Raw genomic sequence first — 23932 nt, 5'->3', positions numbered from 1 at the left:
GCAAGGTTCATATCTTAGTTAACCGCCACTTGTGAGCCTCTTTTTAAGCTTTTGCATAAGAACCAGTCTGTCCAATGGGACGACGACTGCCAAGTGGTGTTCGGAAGGATCAAGCGATGCCTCATGAATCCTCCTGTGCTTGTGCCACCGGTGCCCGAAATACCTCTTATTTTATATATGATCGTGTTGGATGAGTTGATGGGGTATATGTTGGGGCAGCGTAACGAGTTCGGAAAGATGGAACGAGTCGTCTATTACTTAAGCAAGAAGTTCACAACATGTGAAATGAACTACTCTTTGCTCGAAAGGACATGTTATGCCCTGGGGTGGGCAGCCCACCGTCTAAGGCAGTACAAGCTGAGCTACACCACTTGGTTGGTGTCCAAAATGGACCCAATCAAGTACATATTTGAAAAGTCTGCTCTCACTGGATGGATCGCTCCGTGGCAGGTTCTGCTGTCAAAATTCGACATTGTTTATGTCACTCAAAAGGCGATAAAGGGAAGCGCCTTAGCAGATTACCTGGCTCAACAGCCATCAACGACTACCAGCCTATGCATCCAGAATTCCCGAATGAGGACATCATGACCTTGTTAGAGGAGGAGGCAGAGGATGAGGATAGGGACAAATGGATTGTGTGGTTCGACAACACATCCAACACATTAGGCCATGGAGTTGGGGCGATTTTGGTTACCCCCGACGAGCAGTGTATACCCTTCACAACTAGGTTTGGCTTTGACTGCACGAACAACATGGCTGAGTATGAGGCATGCGCCCTTGGAATCCAAGCGGCAATTGACTTCAAGGTCAAGTTTCTCAAGGTATATGAGGACTCAGCCTTTGTAATCCACCAGTTGATGGGAGAATGGGAGACCAAGGATCATAAGTTGATACCCTACCAGGTCTACATCCGGAAACTAATAAAGTACTTCGATGACGTATCCTTTGACCATATCCCTAGAGAGGAGAATCAGATGGTCGATGCCCTTACCACTTTGGCGTCCATGTTCCAATTGACCCCGCATGGGGATTTGCCGTATATCGAATTCAGATGTCGCGGTAAGCCTGCACATTGTTGCTTGATAGAAGAGGAGCAAGATGCTAAACCTTGGTACTTCGATATCAAGCGGTATATCAAAGACAAGGAATACCCACAAGAGGCTTCTGACAACGACAAGAGAATGTTGCGAAGGTTGGCGGCCGGCTTCATCCTGAGTGGGAATATCCTATACAAGAGGAACCATGATATGATTTTTCTCTGATGTGTGGATGCCAAGGTGGCTGAGCAAATGCTAGTGGAAGTGCATGAGGGATCCTTTGGAACACATGCCAATGGACATGCTATGGCCCAAAAGATTCTAAGGGCGGGGTATTACTGGCTCACTATGGAAAATGATTGTTGTATCCATGTGAGGAAGTGCCACAAGTGCCAGGCCTTCGCTGATAACGTCAATGCTCCACCCATGCCTTTGAACGTCTTGGCACCACCGTGGCCGCTCTCTATGTGGGGTATAAACGTGATTGGAGCTATCGAGCCCAAAGCTTCGAATGGGCATCGCTTCATTTTGGTCGCCATTGACTGCTTCACCAAATGGGTTGAAGCGGCTTTGTACGCTAGCGTGACTAGGAGTGTGGTGGTTAGGTTCATCAAGAACAAGATAATTTACTGGTATGGTTTGCCTAGGAAGATTATCACTAATAACGCCACCAATCTGAACAATGAAATGATGAAGGAAATGAGTGAGGATTTCCAGATCCAACACCATAACTCTATGCCTTACAGGCCCAAGATGAATGGGGCAGTTGAGGCTGCTAATAAGAACATCAAGAAAATAGTTCAGAAGATGATTGTCTCATACAAGGATTGGCACAAGATGCTCCCTTTTGCGTTGCATGGTTATCGAACCTCGATACGCACATCAACTGGGGCAACCCTGTTCTCTTTGGTTTACGGGATGTAGGTTGTGCTTCCGTTTGAAGTAGAAGTCCCTTCTTTGAGAATTCTAGCTGAGTAAGGATTAGAGGAATCAGAATGGGCCCAAACTCGCTTTGATCAGTTGAATCTTATAGAATGTAAGAGATTGGCCGCCATGAGCCATTGACGATTGTATCAAAGTCGAGTGAAGAACGCTTTTGATAAGAAGGTACACCCATGCAAGTTCAGCGAAGGGGATCTTGTCTTGAAGAAAGTATCCTAAGCTCAAAAAGACCATAGGGGAAAATGGGCTCCGAATTATGAAGGACCTTTTGTTGTGAAGAAGGCATTTTTGGGAGGGGCATTGTTGCTTGCCAGCATGGACGACGAAGAATTGCCTTCGCCTGTGAATTCCGATATCATCAAACGATATTATGCATAAAGCCTGGGGCAGCTAGAAGGTTCAATACATGGTTGTTCTCTAAGGACTCATTGGGATCTCCAAGGTCTTAAAATCCTTTGTAAACCATGATCACAATGTTAATAAATATCGGATTGATGATTTGCATCTTAAACTTCCTGTGTTGTGTCTTTTACTTATTAAGAACATACACTTTCGATCTTACCCACTGAATCCAGAGCCATTTGACCCAATTAATGGGGTGACGTAAGCGTTTAAGTAAAATTGAACACGATAACACCTATTTAATTGTTGCACTTAAACATCCAAATCATAAGCATGCATGCATTTGCATATTGTCGTCCTACGAATCGGAGGATGAATAAAGAGTCATTTTGAGTGATGGTCAATACCATACCAAAACTGAGGCAAGGGTGAGCGAAAGGTAATATAGGTATTTTGTGGTGTTGTTTCACATTTTCTGCATGATGCCATTCCATTTGTTCAAAGCTCAGGGGTCAGGTGCAGATGAATGAGACCTTCTATCGGTACACTATGCACCAGCAGAGCCAGGACACTAGTCCTTTCCCGTGGCCTACCCCCGAGTAGTTCAGGGCCACAGTTGCATGGCCTGGAGATTAGCCCAATTTTGAGACAGGGGCAAGACCCGTAGGGGCCCCTGGGGACGACGATGGAGCTCAGGAGGATGAGGATATGGCTGATGTGCTGGATTTCTTCACTTGAGGAGGCAGAGTTGCACGACTATGATCGCCTGAAAAATTGTGATTTTGTCTTATTTTTATGTTATCGCTTTCAGTTTTTGTTATCTCATTGTGATAGACCTGAACTTGATGTTATCACTTTCAGTTTTTGTTATCTCATGATGATAGACCTAGACTCTATGTTATTGCTTTCAGTTTTTGCTATCTCATGATGATAGACCTAGACTTTATGTTATTGCTTTCAGTTTTTGTTATCTCATTGTGATAGACCTGGACTTGATGTTATCGCTTTCAATTTGTGTTATCTCATTGTGATTAACTTTACCGCTCCTAGCGTATTGTCATACTATTACATTGTGATGGTTTGTTTGAATAAAAAAAATAACTAAGCAAAAACAGGGTCTTGTGTATTTGGTTTCTTTTCATTAACACGCCTTTTGTTCCTTTGATAAAATATAATCTCGGGTAACAATTTTGCCTAGGTTACAAACTCTTTTTCTATGAAAAAAAAAACTAAGAAAAAAAAAACTAAAAAAGCCAACACGCTTTTGAAAAAGAACGACCGCCAGTTTTCTTTGGAAAATTCACGGATCAAAACACAAAAAGGTTTTTGAAAAAAAAAAAAAGAAATGTGCACCTAAAGGGTGAACGCCATGGAAGATTTTCCCGAAATGCCTAAATGGACTCGGATGTGTGCGTGACTTGATAAAGGAGCAATTTTCGAAAACACTGGTTTGATTGAATGGGGAGACAAACCCTGCACCTTAGTGTTTGCATGGCCACAAAAGCCTTGTGTTTGAGTGTCCACATGGATGTGTGCAATGATTTATTTTGCATGAATTTCTAATTGTCATAATATGCGTTTCATGGAAATGATTGGGGCATTCCCTTATTCCTGAACCATTTGCCAAACAGATATCCGACATAAATCATGTCCCGCCATTTATAGGCCTTTTGAGCCAAGCATCGATTTTTGGCCATACCCTTGACCTAGGATGGAAATTTCCAACCTTACCCTAAAAAAACAAAGGAGAAAGGAGAACTGGAAGATTTTTCAAGAGAAGCTTCTCTTACCTTGGGTTATAGATGTGCATAAAAAAAAAGAAGTAAAAGAAAAGAAAGAAAAGAAAAAGAAAAAAATCAATCAATCAAAGATTGAAGAAAGGAAAAAAAAAAAAAAGAAGAAAAGGGGGTTCTTTGGACTAGACAATATCCAAACAATATGCAGAATTTCCAAAAGACAAAAAATATAAAAGAAAAGCAATGGTAACTTGGTTGGGCCCTGAGGGTGTAAAAGCAATCACCTGCTTCAGTTACAAACGGAATCTGTGTCATCTCTTGTCCCATGTCAAACAAAAAAAAAGAAACAAAAAGGGAAAGGCCATAATATCCAAAGCCAAATTCCCTACCAAAATCCCACCTCATAAAGCCCTATTGATTCATGATGATTGCGTATCTTATCTTTGATTTGATGGGAAATGACTTGCAAAGTCAATCTATGACATATCAATGGTCTGGAATTAGGATGAAACACTTGCCTGTGTGAGATTTTATACACCTTGAGCAGTTTTCCCCTATTCGATTGGGCCCAGTGTTTCTTCTAATGCTCCTTTAGAAACAAAACGCTAATATCTAAATCTCATTTTTGGTTATGAGAAATTCTATCTGCATGCTTTCATCCCCCAGTAGTCACATTGTTTTTCTTCAAAGATATGTGTTGTTCTGATCGGTTTGGAGGTTTGTTTCTTTACTAAGCGTGTTTGCATTTTAGTGAAAAGATTTCAAAGACTATCAGAGTCTTTTGTCGTGCAAAGACAATCAAGGTCATCTGTCCTTTTACTTTTCAAAGACTATCAGAGTCTTTTATCGTGCAGAGATTATCAAGGTCATATGCCCTTTTACTTTTCAAAGACTATCATAGTCTTTTGTCGTGCAGAGATTATCAATGTCATCTGCCCTTTACCTTTCAAAGACTGTCAGAGTCTTTTGCCTCTGAGACTACCAAGTTTGTTGGCTTGTAGAGACGATTGAGGTCATCTGCCCCTTTACATTTCAAAGATTTCAATGTCCTTTGTCAAGACTATTACAGTCTTCTTTACATTTTCAAGACTATCAAAGTCTGTTGTCATGTAAAGACAATCAAGGTCATCTTCTCTTCTTTACATTTTCAAGACTATCAAAGTCTCTTGTCATGCAGAGACAATCAAGGTCATCTGCTTTTCTTTACATTTTTAGGACTATCAAAGTCTGTTTTCATGTAGAGACAATCAAGGTCATCTACTTTATTTACATTTTCGAGACTATCAAGGTCTTGAGTCTTGCAGAGACAATCAAGGTCATCTACTTCTTTACATTTTAAAGACTTCAATGTCTTTCGTCAAGACTATTATAGTCTTCTTTACATTTCCAAGACTATCAGAGTCTTTTGTTTCGAGACTATCACAATCTTCTTTACTTTTCCAAGACTGTCAAAGTTTGTTGCCTTACGGAGACTATCAATGTCTTTCGCTCTTTACATTTTCAAAGACCCTCAGAGTCTTTTGTTTCAAAGACTATCAGAGTCTTCTGTCAAGACTTCAATGTCTCCTTTACTTTTCAAGACTTCAAGGTCTTTTGTTTGATGTACCTAATGCCCTTTACATTCCTTCTTTTGACAGGTTTCACATGCTTGGGTTCCGCTAATGGCTGGTCGGATGGCGAGATCGCTAGGATGAAATTAGTGTCCTTATCTTAACTTACCTTTTCATTTTCAACGAAAAGATAAGTAAAGAGAGACAACTGTTAGCCCCTAATTTCGTCCGGGGACGATCATTTGCTAAAGTTTTGATTCTTGCCAGCCGAATTGAGCTGCTTAACACTAGTTGTCGCCCAATCCGTAAGATTTTTCGACATTTCGAAAAGGAATGCGGAAAATACCAAAAAGGGAGGGCAAAATGGTCATTTGGTGACTTTTTCATGCCCCTGGCTCGCCCAAGCTAGCCTCTGGCTCGCCCAAGCTAGCCTCTGGCTCGCCTAGGCCACCAGAAAGCTTAGGGCTGAAGTAACCAGCTCGCCTGGGCAACCTGAGCTCGCCTAGGCGAGCTGTTGTGCAACCTCCACCCTTCATTTCCTATAAATAGGTGTGAGGGGGCTGAGGTAAAGGGTTCAACTTCTTACATTAAGAGCATTTTAGTGAAATTAGTGAGAAGAAGGAGAAAGAATAAGAAAAAACGAGGCCGAGACGCTTCCGAATCGCATCCGTGAGTGATTCCTACACTGTTCTTCATCCGTCAATCGGTTAGTTTTTATTTTGAAACTTTGAATTCACTCTATGCACCCTTAGAGGTCCCTCTTGTTGCTTTTCACATCTTCATCTCATGTTTCTACAATCAGTAATCTCATTTCTTTGTGTAAAGCGATTTCAACCGATCGTTCGTGTCATAATCTCACCTTATCACTGTAAAATAAAATTTCAACCGATCGTTTGTATCGTAATCTCACTTAATCAATGTAAAATAAAGTTTCAACCGATTGTTCGTGCCGTAACCTTGGTTTATCAATGTAAAATAAAGTTTCAATCGGTCATTTACTTTGCAAGTCTTCTTTTAATGATTTTGAAAGTAAATAACTGAAACCAAAGTTAAAATCAACACATAAACAAGCTTTTATCCACAAAAATTGCTTGAATCCGTTCAAAGGTTCAACGTCTCAACGGTCTCTTTTACTTTTATCAATTAAAATGAACCTTTCAAAAGTTTAAAATCAATCCTATGCGTAACTTTATTGCTTTTAAGAACTACGTAGGTCTAAGTTCCTCATCGCACTTGAGGATACATAGGAGCAAGAGCCACGCTCTTGTCGACCCCAAAAGATAAAAAACATTAAAAAGGGACAAATAAATAAATATTGAAGTCATGATTTTGCACATTTTGATTAAAGGCTATCGTCCCTTGTGACGGACGCGTGGGGTGCTAATACCTTCCCCGCACGTAAACGACTCCCGAACCCTTATTCTTAAAATTCGTAGACCCCTTTTTTGTTTTTCTAACGTTTTCCTTAAATGAACGTTGGTGGCGACTCCCTCGTGTTTTCCTTTCTTGGAAGACCCACCCTCGAGTCTCGCTCGCCCCCCTTGAAGGGTAGGTTGTGATAGTCACCAAGGCTGTTTTTTAGAAGTCTCTTTAATGACCAATGAGCACTCTCAACCCTACAAATGAAATATACAACAACGTATAAACAAACGCAACATTTTAAATTAGGTCAACACTTAAACAAATCAACACAAACAAAAAACAATATTCATACCTGTTAGTAGTTGTGTGGAATCACCCATGTTTGGCATACATAGTCCACAAACATAGGTCATAGAGAGCAAGTCATTTCAAAGTTTTTAAGGTACTCATTGAAATAACTCTCACATAGACAGTCAACCAAACTCCCCAAAGCCTCCATCACATAATCCCATGCATTCTTTTGAGCAACCAAGGTTTTGCACTTTGCCTTCACATTCTTGTCAATGTGAAACCGACACAACAAGTTCGTAACATCCGAGAATACAATTTTCATTGTATTCATCAAAGACAAATCTCTGTCGGTAACAATAATCTCAGGGAGTGCATCAACTTTCATGAAAAGACCCAAAAATCATTGTAGAACCCAAACAACATTATTTAGACGTTCTCCTTCAAAATAAGAAAAAGTGAAGAATGTCATTCACATTGGTGTAACACCAACAATATCAAGCAACGACAGCTTGTATCTATTTGTTTCATAGGTACTGTTAATCAAAAAAACCAAATTACAAGAATTGGTTAATTTGACTGCATCAGGATGACTCTAGAACAAATCACGTACAACATTTTCATCCTTCATCCTATGTCAGTGAATATATTGATCTCGGTCAAGCAACATCATGAGCTGTTGCATTTCAGTGTTACTCCCTCTTATGGAAGAACGGTAAGCATTTTTGACATTGTAAGTTTGTTTGATTGTTGTATAACTGTTGGCATTGTACTCCTTCAACGTCAAAAGAATATTTCTTGGCTTCACGATGGACTTCGTTATATCAGCAACAACAATCTTCTCATCTTTAGTCAGTTAACCCGCATATGGATGCCCAACAAATGACTTTACCATTTCATGATTGTGAGTCCCACAAATTAACTTCACCATCCATCCTTCTCCTCCCAAAATTGCCTTTGCACGTAACTTAAACGGGCATTCACATTTTCTACTGCTAATGCATGTTCTAACCAAATCATTCTTTTTAGGCCTATACTCACCACTCCTTTCACAAGCTATTAACAGAAATGAGGCTCTTCCTCTAACACCAATATTTGTGTCTGACCTCATTATCACGGCAACAAATCCAATTTCATGAACCACCGATCGAGCCCAACGCAAAACTTTATCACGGGTAGCAAACAACTATAACACAATTCAAAGAAGGTCTGAGATCAATGAACATTTATATAATATAATTATTGTACCAACAACAAATTAGATAAATACCTGAGAAGTATTAAAGGCATCAAAGCAATCAGCGTGTTCTATTTTCACGCCAGCATCTTTCTCATTTTCAATACATATCAACTTCTTCAAACATGATACTATTATACATCCATTATTCTTAGTCCATCTTAATAAAACATTTAACAAATTCAATGATAAAAAACAATTTAAAAAAATTATACAATCACCTCATTTTTTATCGACACAAATATAGCTCTGTACAAAATTAAAAAAATGTATTGTACATCATATAGTCACAGAATACATTTTCACTACATATCTTCATTAAAATATTCAACTATAACAAATAAAAAATCATATTATAATTAAATAAATGACTAATAAATATCATATAAATTCTAATAAATACATCATTCAATAAAATATCAAATTTATTTAATTATCAATTGATGTAATAAACATCTAAATACATCATTTACTTAAATATCATATTTGTTTAATTTTCAATCACTGTAATAAACATCTAAATACATCATTCAATTAAATACCAAATTTTTTCAACTATTAATCACTCTAATAAACATCTAAATACAACATTCAGTTAAATATCAAAATTATTTAATTATCAACTTTAGTAAATTATTTTCAATTAATTACTAAATTAATTTTTTTGCAATCTAATGTTAGCTTTAGCAATTTTTAAAATTTTATATATATTATCATTTTTTTTACCAATCTAATTACTAAATTAAATTTTTTTTTGTTTTATACCACTATAAAATAATATCACCAAATCAATATTTATAAAATTTCTAAAACTATTACAAAAAAAACTTACACTACAAAAAAAATTAAATAAATAAATCAGAAAATTATATTTACAATTTTAAAAAAACCTATAGATTAGCAATCCATATGAACCACAATCTGTATGGTCATACGGATTATTTGGCTCATACAGATTGTTAATCTGTTTGAACCATACGTATTGTCAATCCATATGTATTTATTAAAAAGAAATACGCATCTCTTCTACTCTAGTGACGAAAAACCACCAAACTTCACCGTATATTCATGATCAACGCACGTATATAATCGGATACAAAAAAAGTTTAAAAAAAGAGGCTAACGGAAGATAATGGAAGCAAATTACACTAAGGAAGTGAGATTTTATGAAAAAAATAGGCATTACAAAAATGAAAAAACGTAACCTATTATTTATAACGAAAAATACCCTTATAAGTATTTTCGACATTTTGATAAACTGTTGGGTTTTCCACAAAAATGCTGGGTGCCCCAAGCAGTTGCCAAAATTCGGGGCTTATCTTGGAACCCAAGGCCCAATCATCCGACACGACAACAACACCCTAAATCTTAACAACATTTCAGTCTCTCACCGTCCTCCCACTTTGCCTCTTTCTCTCCGTGTGGCCGTTCAGTGACACCGAGTGTAAAGAAGAGGAGAGAAACCGAGAAAGAAGAAGAAAACTAGGGTTTTGCAATTGCTGCAATGGCGCATCAAGGAGAACCGGCGAAGCTGCGGTGGGGTGAGCTCGAGGAGGACGACGGCGAGGATCTGGACTTCCTCCTGCCGCCGCGGCAGGTGATAGGCCCCGACGAGAACGGGATAAAGAAGGTGATCGAGTACAAGTTCGACGAGGACGGGAACAAGGTGAAGATCACCACCACCACGCGCACGCGCAAGCTCGCCAACGCGCGTCTCAGCAAACGCGCCGTCGAGCGCCGCTCCTGGCCCAAGTTCGGCGACGCCGTCCACGAAGACGTTGGTGCCCGCCTCACCATGGTCTCCACCGAAGAGATCCTACTCGAACGCCCCAAGCCTCTTGGTTTTCCCTCCCTCCCTCTCTCTCTCTCTCTCTTTCATTCGTTTTTAGTTTTTTCGAATATTACTAGGCTTTGTTTCATAATTGGTTGTTAAAAGGCGTTTTCTTGTTTGATTGATTTATTGTGTTTTCTGTGCCTGTGGATTGTGATAATAATGTCTGATGGATACGATTTACTTTTGGTGTTGGAAAAATACATAAACTGAATGGTTTCATTTTGCTTATGAATCTGGGGAACATTCAGAATTTAGAAATATATGATATGGTACTGTTTGTTGCATTGTTTTTGGCCTTTCATTTTGGTGTTGTGATACCGATGTTTGCGTGAATTTGCTTTGATTTGGAGAATAAGGGTGTGTTTGATTTCCATATTTTCAAAAAATGTTTTTAGTTTTTTAAATGCAACTAAACAAGGTTGCTCAGACAACTGGTGGAGGGTGGTGTAAGACACGGAATGTTGAACAAGATGAAAACAGAAAAAGATGAAAAAATATCTCTGTTTTTTTTAATGTTTGTTTTGGAAACAACATTATAGATTTTTGAATTAGAAATTGATTTTTGAGTAGTATGCAATTGTTTTAAAAATGAAAAAGACCCCAATCTCTTAGTTAACACCAAGAGAGGGGAAGAGAGAGAATTGTATTGGTATAATAAGTGTTATGTGATAGAAAGAGAGAGGTTCAGATAGAGAGAAATAATAAGTGTTAATGGAGTATGTGATACGTAAAGGTGTCCTAAATTACTGTATTTTTTTAAAAAATTAACTCTCTGGTTAAGCATTAAAGTCAAGATTTAAACTTGAGGTCAATTTATATAGTATAGGTACCAAGTGGTCTATCATCAGTATATAATAGCTCTAAGATTCTGTGATTGTTAATAGGTGCCAAGTCAGAGGAGCCAAAGAATGCTGGAGACCCATTGGCTCAATTTCAGAAAGGTGCTGTTCTTATGGTCTGTAGGACTTGTGGGAAGAAGGGTGATCACTGGACCTCAAGGTGTCCATACAAGGATCTTGCCCCGCCATCTGAGGGATTCGTCGATAAACCTGCGGCGGCAGACACTGTGGCAGCCACTGCTGGTGCAACCAAGGGAGCATATGTGCCTCCTGGTATGAGGGCAGGTGCTGAGAGGACTACTGGATCTGATATGCGGCGCAGGAATGATGAGAATTCTGTGAGGGTAACTAACCTCTCTGAGGACACGAGAGAGCCTGATTTGCTGGAGCTGTTCCGTCCTTTCGGTCCTGTCAGCAGAGTCTATGTTGCCATTGATCAGAAGACTGGCATGAGCAGAGGGTTTGGCTTTGTTAACTTTGTCAACAGGGAAGATGCACAAAGAGCTATTAACAAACTCAATGGGTATGGCTATGACAATCTCATCCTTAGAGTTGAATGGGCAACCCCAAGGGCAAATTAAATGTTGAATGTTTTTGCCTCTTTCTTTAAAACGGTATTTTGAAGGTCTTTCTATTTTTGTAGTCTGAGTCCTGTACTATCTGTTTCCTTTGAGATGATTTATTATTTAAAAGTATACATTCATTCTAGATCTCATGTTGGTCATTGATAATCAGGTATCATCTCACCTATAAAGTATCACATTTTGGAAGTGAAAATGGTTGATATTTCTTAGCCTACAGGAGTTATGGTTTATCATTTTTCTTCTTCCTAAGCATGCTGTGTCTCCTCTGTATCTTTTTTTTTTTGGAGTAAATACATTTCCTTTCTGTGTCATATGATAGTATTATTAGGACCTGTTTGTTTCTCTTTCCAATTTTTTTATTTTAAAAATTGTTTTATAAAATAATTTTTTGAAACTGTTTCTGAGAATAAAATTAAAGAAAAAATCTGTTTGATATTTTTTTTATACTGTTATGGAAATGGAAAAAAAAAGTTGTTTGTTTACTTTGTTTTCAGAACATATTTTAAAAACTAAATAGTAAAAAACTTGTTTGATTGTATTAATACTTTTATGCATATCATTTAAAATAATTATATTGTAGAAAACTAAAAATTGTAATTATATTTTACTGTATTATAAAAACTTAAATGTCATTTAATATAAGAATTATTTATTTCTTTTCATATAATATTTTCTCCATCCAAATATCAAAAAAAAAAAAAAAAAGCAAACAACCTAACTAAATTTTATATACATATTTCTAAATAGACATCTGTTTTTCATTTCATTTCAACTAATGTATGAACTCCTCTATTCATTGATTTTACTTGTTAGTATAAATTGATAGTGTCAGGTATATTATTATTTTATTTTTTGTATATTTAATTTATTGTTGCTAACTTGTCAGAATAATTATCGTTGTAATAATAAGAAATTAAAAATTAATTAAAACAAAAGAAAAGTTCAAAGTAGATTTTACATAAGATAAAAGTTCAAAGTAGTTTTTTTCCTAAGAAACATAAGGTGCGCATATTTGTGTTGACACTAATCAATACAATATTATAATAATCAAATGTTAACTTATATTTTTTTAATATTATGTGTTTTTTTAATAAATTGTGTTGTTTTAATTTTACTTCTTTTTAAGTACTTTAGGGACAGGAAGGTATATTTATACTTCCAAAATCAATTCAATAAGATGAGTGTTAGCATTTTTTTTTAATAAATTGTGTTGTTTTAATCAAAAGGTTTTATAGTACTAAAATTAAAAAAAGGTTATTTTAGTTATTGAAATAAGATACTCTCTGACTTTAATATAAGACGCTTGTAATAGAATTACAGGTGCCAATAAAAATAGGTAAATTAGTTTGTTTTATTGGTTTTTTAAAAATATATTATCAATATATCAATTTTACCCATGTTAATAATTATTAACTTGTTATGGATGATATGAAAATATTAAAGTTTAAGGACATTATATCTCACTATCAATAAAAAAAACATAAATATTTAGAAGGGTAAATAATGAAATAAATTAAATGTTTCATAGTAATTGAAAAATACTTTATAAAAAGGACCCTCAATTGTTTTTAGATGGTGTCTTATATTAAGGACTAGATCAAATATAGGAATGACCCCTTAATTTGTTTTTTTTATTTCTAAATTGAATCCTAATTGTTAAAAGTTCTAAAATAACCATCTTACTTATTTAATTAATTACATGATATTCCTTTTGTAAAATTTAGGGTTTTCAAGTTTGGACATAATTTTAAACATTTTTTCAATTGATTTTCACTCTCGAGAGAACTAAGCTTGATGGAAAGTGAGCCTTTAGGCTCTTGCTATTTACACCGTCATTTTTTCTAAGTAGAACCATGTACCTTCCTTTCTACCTCTCAATTATCCATTATATCATTTTTCTTAAAGTACAACCCTTTTGCTTTCCAAAAATGTCATTCTAGAGTACATATACATATTCTGGAAATGTATTTCCAAAACTATGATTTATCATTCCGGAGATATACATTCATAATAGGTATATATTTTCAATAAATTATCACTTAAAAATTAAGATAATTAACGAGAAGTAAAAAAAAGATGATAAACACTTATCTTATACCCAAGTTTGTTAATCTTATTTTCACCCTATAATTAGTGTTGTTTAAATCCTATCTAAAATCTTAGTTCATCTTTATCTTTATTATTCTTTTAATCTTAATTTTAAACTATATTCACCATATATTCATTATATAATAGTGTTTTCATCATTATTATACAATATTTTATGTTTTTCTTCATATGACATTGCGTTTCAAGATACGTTCATCACTAACTTCATATATTATACACCTTAATTACAAAGCAAAACTTTTGACAATGGTTTATTTCCTTTAAGTGCGTTCATTCATTTTTTAATCCAAGTCTAAGTCAACGATTGAATGTCACATGAAGTTAGTGATAAACATACCTTAAAATGCATTGTCACATAAAGAAAAACACAAAATATTGTATAATAATGATGAAACGTAGGATTGTATAATGAATATATGATGAAGAGTTTTAAATTAGGGTTTAAAGAATAATAAAGATAAATGAAAAAAAAGATTTTAGATATGATTTAAAGAATACTAATGATATGATAAAAATAAGACTAACAAACATGGGTATAAAATAAGCATTTATCATCTTTTTTTTATTTCTTGTCAACCATCTTAATTCTTAAGTGATATTTTATTAAAAAAATATATACATATTCCATAAGTATATATTTGGAACTATGAATTAGAGTTCTAGAGATACATTTCTAGAAAATGTATATGTAATTCTGGAAATACATTTCCAGAAAGAAAAAAAGGGTGTACTTTTTTAGGACAAAGGATATAATGGCTATTTGAGAGGCAAGAAAGGGACACAGGAGTGTACTTAGTAAAAATTGAGGTGTTAATAGCAAAATCAACCATTTTATTGCTTATCTTGTTCGTGTCTTTTGGGCCTGAAATAAGTTGGTTTCTGTAGGTGAATTTAAAGAGAAAAGTTTTAAGTTATGAATCTATAAAAAAAAAAAATCAAAATCATGCAAAAAAAATATAATAAATTTTACTAAAGAACTAACATGTTTATAATTAAATAGGGGAACTATTTTGCAACTTCTAAAAATTAAGAGTCTGGTTTAGAAACAAAAATAAGTTAAGTGATCATTTCTATATTTTATCCTAAAAAATAATATTTTCTCCAATCCTTAATACAAGATACTATCTAGAAAAAATTGATGATCTTTTTTATAAAATATTTTACAATTCCTATGAAACATTTAATTTATTTCAATATTTACCCTTCAAAAGAACTTTTAGTAATATATTTTTACAATTAAAAAAATTGTCTATTTGATAAAAAAAAGTGTGTTTTACCCAAAGATTTGGGAGGTTTTAGAAACACAAGGATAAGTTAATTGTTCGTTTGGTTTTATAATATTATATTGTTTCGTGCACTTTAGGTTCCCACACACGAATGTTATATATAATATATATGATTTAATTACATTTCTATTCTTATTATTATTCACAAATTTGATCCCTTATTATTTTAGTTATGAAATTATGTTTGATCCCTTATTATCTTAATGTTTAATTGGGAAAAAAAGTACAAACAAGATAAAAATTATGTAAAAAGTGAGTTTTATGAGCAATTAAAAATATAAAAAATCTTTCAAAATTAATCAAATCATTGTTGGTGAGACTTAATTTTGATGTGATTTTCATTTTGTTTGTGTTTCTTTTTGGTCCAAACACCAATTAGCTTCCACAATTTTCCTGTAAGTTAATTTAATGAAACAAGTTTCATGTCTTGAATCAATAAAAATAAATTCAAAATCATATCCTAAAATTTAAAATGATTAATTTTAGAAGAGGAAGAATGTATTATAAAATAATTACTTAAAATACCATTTTACAACTTTTAACAAATAAGAAATTAAATTATAACCTAAAATAAAATTAAGTAATTTAGTCTTTAATTTATGAACCAAAATTAAATATTAAAAATTTAGAAAAGAAATATAAGGTGATCAAATTTTCGAAACGACAATTATAGAGAGACTAAAGATACAACTAATTCAATATTTGTTATATATATGCTAGATAAGCCAAGTGACTTCCATATTAGTCCTAGAAGCAGGGGTCATTCATGGGTTTAATCCTTAACTTTTGGGAAATTTGCGTAATTGAAAATTGGGAGTAAAATTACACAATCGCAATAATTAAGGAACTAAAAGTTGAATTATGCATAAAAAAATGTGCATTTAGTTTATTATCGACATTTTGTGAATTTTTTTCCTTTTTATTCATGAATTTGGCTTTCCTACTATTTTAATGGCAATTTAGTCCGTTTGTTCTCTTGTTTATATGTGCATTTAATAAGTGAAATATTAAAATAATAATAGATAAATAATTTAAAACAATATAGAATTATATAATCACTTTAAATATTTTTGTAAGTGATTAGAACAATTAAAAATACAGTAAATTGCAACTAATATGAAGTTAGTTTTGATAGTTCCTTTAAATATTTAAAACTAAATTTTTATTTTGTTTTTTGAATTTTGAACTATATAAAATGGTTAGAAGATATGTTATTAGATAAAATAATCATTAATTGTTAACTTCACTAAGAAGTGAAAAAAAAAACTATTTGTATTTTTTAGATATCTTATTCTATTTTATTGTACAATGTATCCTACAAGTACTAATCCAGTTTACTTTTTCTTTTTAGGTTTAATTAAATTTTTAGTTCCTTAAAATTTTTTATATAACTTTTAGTTTTTCATTAATTTTTTGTCAGTAATTTTAGTCCTTCTAAATTTTTTTCCTATTTTTAATCCCTTGTTTAATTCTATTGCTCAAAATTAGTCATTGTTTTGCTTATTTTTAGTCCCTTATTTATTTTATATTTGGGACTACTTTTGAGAAATAAAAATAAATTATGGACTAAAAATGGACAAAAAGTTTTAGAATGACTAAAAATGATGGCGAGAAATTAATGAAGAACTAAAAGTTGCAAAAAATATTTTGAGGGACCAAAAATTATAATATGAAAAAGTTAAGGGACCAAAAACGTAATTAACCATTCTTTTTATTTGGGCTTCAATACTAATCTAGTTTAATCTATAGATCGATTTTTTTCCTGAAACTCAAGGATATTATGAGTTTGAGGCCATCAATATTTTCATTGTTTATAAAATAAATTAAAATTGGGACATGTTATTAGACGAAGACTACAATGAACCAACTTCATAGGTGGTCCACCATGGATCATCATTTTTAATTTTTAAACTAATCTAATTATCATGAATCTTTTCACACAAGATATATTTAACCCCCTTGCAAAAAATTCTATGACCACAGTTCATCACCATTAGAAATCACATTTCTTTTTTCTTTCTTCTCCACCTTCAGCCTCCTATTTGATGTGGAAAGATCCATAATAATAAAATTAATCTAATGGGTAAAAATAATAACCTAGGATGAATTAACAATCAAGGTGGTCCATTGTAACCTTTGTCATGTTATTGGACTTGTTTGGATAAGCTTATGTAAAAGCACTTATAAGAGAAGGAAATAAGAAGAAAAAAAATGAAATAAACTTCTCATAAGCTACAATTAGCTTATGCATAAGTTAAAAATCATATTTTTAAAAAAATTATATGAAAGAACTTTTACAAATTATCTTGTGCATAAGTTGATTTAATATTTATTTACGAGAAAAAAAAAATCCTATCTTCAAGTCTCAAGCATCACAAACGGCATGATAAGTCTCAATGAGAATATTTATTAATTTAAAAAATAGGCATTTGATTATGCCTATCTGAATTGAAATTTGATTATATACAAATTGAATGTAGATACATATATATGAAATAGTTAGAAGTGTCATATTCACACAATAAGTGAATGAAACAAGATAGATTGATTTCTTTGACCATTACAGGGGAATCATGTGGATGAAGCAAGTCTGAGATCTTGTTCTTCACTAACAACAAAATAACCAATAGTGACCACAAAGTCGACCCTTCGAGAGTCCAATGTTAGGTGGCAATGTTTGAAATTAAAGGGGAGAATATTTAAAACCCAACGTAGGAGAGTTACAAAACCAAAGTTTGGCACCCCACAAGTTGCATATATGAACCTATCTCTGCATTTGAATTTTATTAACTACTGTACTTCAAACGTGTCCTAGTATTAGAAAAATTCAATTTTCAAACCCTTTGGACCCCAATAGATAAGAATTAATTCATGGCTATCATATTGATGGCCAATTGCCCATAAAATGTTAAACACATACTATGATATTACGGTATGTAGACCCCTACATGTGAGTCTTGCTTGAACAATTCCTCATTCCTCATTTAATATTTGAGCCAAAGTCTCGCAATACCTCACGTGTCAGAGATGTTATTTAGTTGTGAATCAAAGAAAACAATTTCTAGTCGCACATATATGATAGATCTAGAGCCATATTAGATTTACAGGAATCAAAGATCTTCAGCAAGATTACCTATTTTGTCTTAACGAGGGAAATGATCCATTCAAAGATTGAGTAAAACGACCCAATTCTCAGAACATTTTTTGGGCTATCATATCTAGCTAGGATCATACCATCTTAGAGATACGTAATATACTACGCTCCATAAATAAATGAAGATGTGCCTACGCCAATTTTAAATATATACTCTGATCTTGAGGAAGTAGAGGACCAATTAAGGGATAATTTCTTTCTTTTTTGTTTTGTAAATGTTGTTTTATCCAGATAGTCAGAAATTAAATTCCTGTCTCATAAGCTTAAAACATCCAAGTTACTGGTCACTTATGTCACAATCTTAAGATTCCAACGTCGAGTTATTCCTTACATAACTCTAGAGATCTTAATTCAAGTTTTTATATTCAATTTCGTTAAATTATCCTTAATAATTTTACCTGAGTTAAATAAGATTATTTTTAATAAAAAATATTTTTGATCTATTAAAAAAAATACACTCGCTCAAATACTTTTTTTCTTTCAACACGCTAATGAAAAGTAGACTCAGGTTATTTATTTGGACATGTATTTGATTTCATCTTAATAATAAAATTATGGATTAAATATGGTCATAATCTTCACAAAATATGTGCATTTTTATTTAGTTTCTATTTTTCAAGTCATCATTCCTTTATAATTTGAAACTATCGCTTATTTGAGTAAATTTTTGTTTAAAGTTAGTTTCTGATTCCGCAAAATTTGAAATCTATACTATTATCTGACATTTATTTTAAGATATCTCTAAATTCATATATAAGTAAAAAATAATTAATTTTATTTTAATTCAGAATATTAATTAATATCATCTAATTTTACTAATCTCAAGTAAAAAAATAAGATTATTTTTAAAATATCTTTCATTGAAACTTTGTTATCATAAAAAAAAAAAAAGCATTGAAAATAAAAATAAAATTAAATAAAGAATATTTTAGAAATAATAACATTAAATATAAAAAATAGTTATATTTATTTATATTTAAGTCCAATAAATAATATATTTTTTTTATTTATATATGAATCCAAAACAAAGTAATATTTATTGAAGGGTTTATTTGCCTCAATGCTAATGCTATAATAATGACAAATGGTTTTAATAAGACCAGTTTTTTCATTTATATATGAGTAAAGAGAGAAAGTAATATTTATTGAAGGATTTATTTGTCTCAATGCTAATGCTATAATAATGACAAATGATTTCAATGATTTGGTTGAAACATTCAAACCACTTTCACACACCAATGAAAGCACATCCTATTAAACCACTTTCACATAGCACCTCTCCCCACCCCCCCACAAAAGCTATATATACCTCTCATATTTTAAAATCGGTGTACACGTGTGAATATACATAAAATTAACTAACTACAAAATAAGTAAATTTGACTAAAAAGTCATTATTCGATGGTTATTATAAATACCCTACTAATTTTTCCCAATCTTACAAATAAGTGAGAAAAAAAAAGCATGAACAAAATAAGTTAATCATACCGGCCACGTGCAAAGTAGTCATTACCACAACATAGAATTAATCAACACGATTATAGCATTAACACTAAGTGTTTAATTAGGCTGTGAAGATTATCAAAGTTATAATTATTATATTAACATTTGATTACTTTCATTTGGTAAATTTGTAATAGATTACTGTAGGGTATGAACGCATAATTACTTATATTTATGTGGTCATTGATTTTTAGTTTGGCAGAAGCTTGGTAACTATTTTTTGTGTTTGAGTGTATCTTGGTAACTTTTTACTGTATATCTTGGATATGTTAGGAAATCAATACATGAATAAACTAGCTGAAAGTTAAAGATTTAATTTAAAGTTAAAAATGATTTTTTATTTTTAAGTTATTATAGCATGTAAATGTTTGAGTTTGTTTAACTAATTGATTTCTTTTAAAGTCTGTTTAACTTATTAATAAAACTAGTTACTAAAGTAAATGATAAATGTAAAATAATATAAGAGGACATGCATGTTTATATTTTATATAATTATGATTTTACTTTTTAAAATTAATTTTGAATTCTTATCCCTTTTCTAAGATCAAATATTTTATCAAAAAATTAAAATAAATAATGTAAATAGTGTAATAATTATAATAAATAAATTAATGATAAAGGATAGTTAATTTTATTAAAATAAATAGTGTCATATAAAGGAATTGATAAATTCAACGGTGTAATACTTTATACTACTATTAAACAAGTCAATAAATGAGAAATTTTATTAAAGTATTGAGGGTACAGATAAAAAAATGATAAGTTATAATCTATTTTTTTATAAAAAGAATGTTATAAGTTAGAGCAATAAACTTATTTACCAAACATTTTTTATTTCGGTTAAATAAATTTATAAATTAATCAAATATGTTATAAGTTATTATCTGAAAACACATTATTAAAAATCCATTATTAGCTCTTGAGGTTTTCAAAAGATAATATCTTGAAGGCATGGTAATCGATTAGCACGAAATAATAGAATCACCATGTTTTTTATTTTAAAATTTAAATTTGAGTACATAACCCAAAACGTTCAAGAGAACAACTACCAATTTTGAAAAGGCGAGATGTAAACCTGATAGGAAAACAATTATCTAGTAGCTTTTATAATCAAGAATCTAAGTCATCCTGTATAAAAATATATTGCCTTTGGAAGTTAGATTTGATTTCCATAAACATTCTTTTATCACCAATTAATACATTCATTATATTTGTAAAAAAAAAAAAACATCCATTATAATTAAGCACGGTTTAGTTTCATCACATTTTGAAAATCAAAGAGCAGATAATTTGTCACTGCTAGTGGTGATTAACTTACCACTCCTTTCTTTTTACAGCAATTTAGCACTCCTTTAATTTGTTTTATCTGGAAATCGAGAGTGACAATTCATTATTACAAAGAATAAATTACATGTACTCCTTATTATACTTGATATTCCAGTTCTTAACACCTAGAAAGAAATGATTTAAAGATAAAATTGTTCAATAAAAATAAAGAGTAGTTAGTGAATGATTACAAAATTTTGATTAGTAAATTAATTTTAATATACATAATTAAATAAAATTAATTATTATTACTATTTTAATATTACAAAAAATAAAAATAAAATAATCTAAAAAATATTGAGAATAAGCAGTTATACAAAATTATATTCCTTATATATTGGTGTAAATTACTTTTTCCTCCCTTCAACTGTGTCAAGGTTCTGTTAACAAATAAAAATACTACTTTTTGGATAAACCCAAATTACCCTTGTGAATAAACAGATGAGATTAGGTTTGGCGGTGAACTGTTGAACTCTCCCATGGCCTCTCTCCTTTGTCCTTTGCCTTCACCATCGTCAAGACCAATAAAAAACTGTTGAACTCTCCCATGGCCACCCAACTTTTTTCCTTTTTGTTAATTTCTTTTATGATTCTGCTTAGAAAACATTGAATATTAAAAATTAAAAATAGACTACAAAGAGGGATTTGGACTTGTAAGTTGCAACTCTTTGAAATGGTGCATGCTACTGAATTCATGCTTCTACTAAATTGTAGCCTTAAATTGTGGAATATTAATGCCTCTCCTACACTGGGTTTTTTGGTTCAATTTGTTGGAAGAACTGCTACTGAATGTTAATTCCTCCCCTACACCGGAACTGTGGCCAGTTTTAACGATGAGGATAAGGGCTTTTTTGAAAAAGAAATTCATTAAAGCTCATGTGCCACGCTCACCACAAGTCTTTTTACGCTGTTTGGGATCAGGGGGTTAAGTGTAACAAACCTTTAAAAAATAGGGGTTTCTGTTGGATTTAAAAAGGAAGGGGTATTAGAGGTAATATGTCCAAACCTGAAGGATCAATATATATTCTCCATGTTAATATGTTACTAAACTTTTTTTTTTTTAACAGAATATTTTACCAAACCTTTATTAAGCTAGTAATTGATTAACATGCATGACTAATCCATTACTCATAATAGCATATATCAAGTAATTGATTACCAAATCCTTTTAATCAATTACCAAGCTCTTTGCAGCAATCTGATCAGCCAATAATCAATTATATCAAGCTAGAAAATGGAATCATGATGAAAAAAAAAAGCAATATAATATTTCCATAATGTGAGCAAATATTCCTAGCATAGGTTCTTGAAAATATTAGACAAATAGAAGAGCGAAATTAATCCTCCGGTTTAAATAATTGTTATATAGTAGCATTGTTACTCGTATTACGTACGAATATTATAAAAGAACAAAAAAAACTTAATCATTAAACTCTTAATTTGTTTACTTTTGATATAAATTTGAGCATGATTTGTGAAACATTATAATTTTTTAATATATAGAACTGTAAATAACGTTAAAAATAAATTAAATTGGAAAAGGTTTTGTTTACATAATTTTATGTTTTATCGTATCTGAACAATTTTAAAAAAGGGCAAGTTTAACAAAATCAAGCGACAAAGACAAATATGAAAAAAAAAAAAAAACATCAGTGGCAACACGGTTCACGGTTCCACTATGATCTGTGAAGTTCCATAGGGCTTGGATATTGTAATATACAGTGATAGCTAAAATGAGGGGAGATTTATTTTTACTTTGCCAGCTAGGCGATAGATCACTTTGAAGCTACTTAACTAGCGTTGTACTTGAACCAATTATCAAGAAAAGTTGATCTATGTGCTCGGATATTATATTCTCTACGGAAAAATAATGGTACCTTCTCCCCCATCAAGCTAGAGCCACTAAAAGACAAACAATTTTCATACATTTAGTTTTTTTTTTAAATATTTATTTTTGTCCTTGAATTTATTAGCGCTTATAATTAAACTCCTAAAAGATAAAAAAATTAAAATATTGTCATCAAATTTGTAAAAACTCGATAAATTAATTTATTATTAGTTTTTTGTAAACTTAAACAGTTGTATCTGTATAACACTTTTAGTTACGACATTGCAACTGAAGATAATCGTATATCATCCATGTGGTTGTCACTTATAATCTATGTGAGTATTGCATGTCAAAAAGTAAACTTTTCTATTAAGTCTTTGAACTTAGTAACCCGCTGTCATTTTAATTCTTAAACTTAATTACTTGTTGAAATTTTAATCTATAAACTTAACACGGAATATCATTTTGGTACCTCAAAGTACTTTTAAAATTTCAATTAATTCTCATGTTGCATGAAATGATTAGCATAAACATGATCATATTCTACTACTTCTATTTTTTCTGCAATTCCGTCATTTAAATTATACTATAAATATGGAACTAATTTATGAGTGATTACATCATAATAATAAGTGTTAAATATAGAACATTACTAACAAGATTTTATAAGGTTCTAAACCAAACATTCTACTTAGTGATTATCTCATATGTTATTAACATGTGTCGAATGTTAGATTAATTAATTAATTAATTAATCTATTTTATGAAATCATGTTAATGAGCAAAGACGGTTAAAAAGAACTTGACTTATTATAATGATTGAGTATAAGAGGACATAAAAAATAAAAGTGTTAGAATCATTTTCTTACATACTCTTTTGTGATTTTCACATTGTTGTTCAACGATTGAGTATTGGAAGACATGACCCATTATAAGTTAAAAATATATGACCTACAAAATCGAATATAAAATATA

The 23932-nt window shown here is 31.9% G+C and overlaps 2 protein-coding genes across 2 annotated transcripts; both read left to right on the top strand.

Annotated features, from left to right (window-relative positions):
* The first annotated feature begins 584 nt into the window (after positions 1-584).
* Positions 585-1262, top strand: LOC114397053. Its single transcript, XM_028359183.1, has one exon. The coding sequence runs from the start codon at positions 585-587 to the stop codon at positions 1260-1262; it is 678 nt and encodes a 225-aa protein (XP_028214984.1).
* An 8520-nt stretch (positions 1263-9782) lies between these two features.
* Positions 9783-11965, top strand: LOC114396717 (eukaryotic translation initiation factor 3 subunit G-like). Its single transcript, XM_028358843.1, has 2 exons — positions 9783-10335; positions 11213-11965. The coding sequence occupies exons 1-2, from the start codon at positions 9999-10001 to the stop codon at positions 11746-11748; spliced, it is 873 nt and encodes a 290-aa protein (XP_028214644.1). The 5' UTR covers positions 9783-9998; the 3' UTR covers positions 11749-11965.
* The last annotated feature ends 11967 nt before the right edge of the window (positions 11966-23932 follow it).

This window comes from Glycine soja, chromosome 18 (genome assembly GCF_004193775.1).
Source record: "Glycine soja cultivar W05 chromosome 18, ASM419377v2, whole genome shotgun sequence".
Classification (NCBI taxonomy): Eukaryota; Viridiplantae; Streptophyta; class Magnoliopsida; order Fabales; family Fabaceae; genus Glycine; species Glycine soja.
This window is presented reverse-complemented; position numbering and strand designations above follow the sequence as displayed.

Coding starts and splice junctions, on each gene's coding strand:
- LOC114397053 (XM_028359183.1), top strand. CDS start 585: ATGACCTTGTTAGAGGAGGAGGCAGAGGATGAGGATAGGGACAAATGG.
- LOC114396717 (XM_028358843.1), top strand. CDS start 9,999: ATGGCGCATCAAGGAGAACCGGCGAAGCTGCGGTGGGGTGAGCTCGAG. Junction 10,336..11,212: donor CGAACGCCCCAAGCCTCTTG/GTTTTCCCTCCC, acceptor GATTGTTAATAG/GTGCCAAGTCAGAGGAGCCA.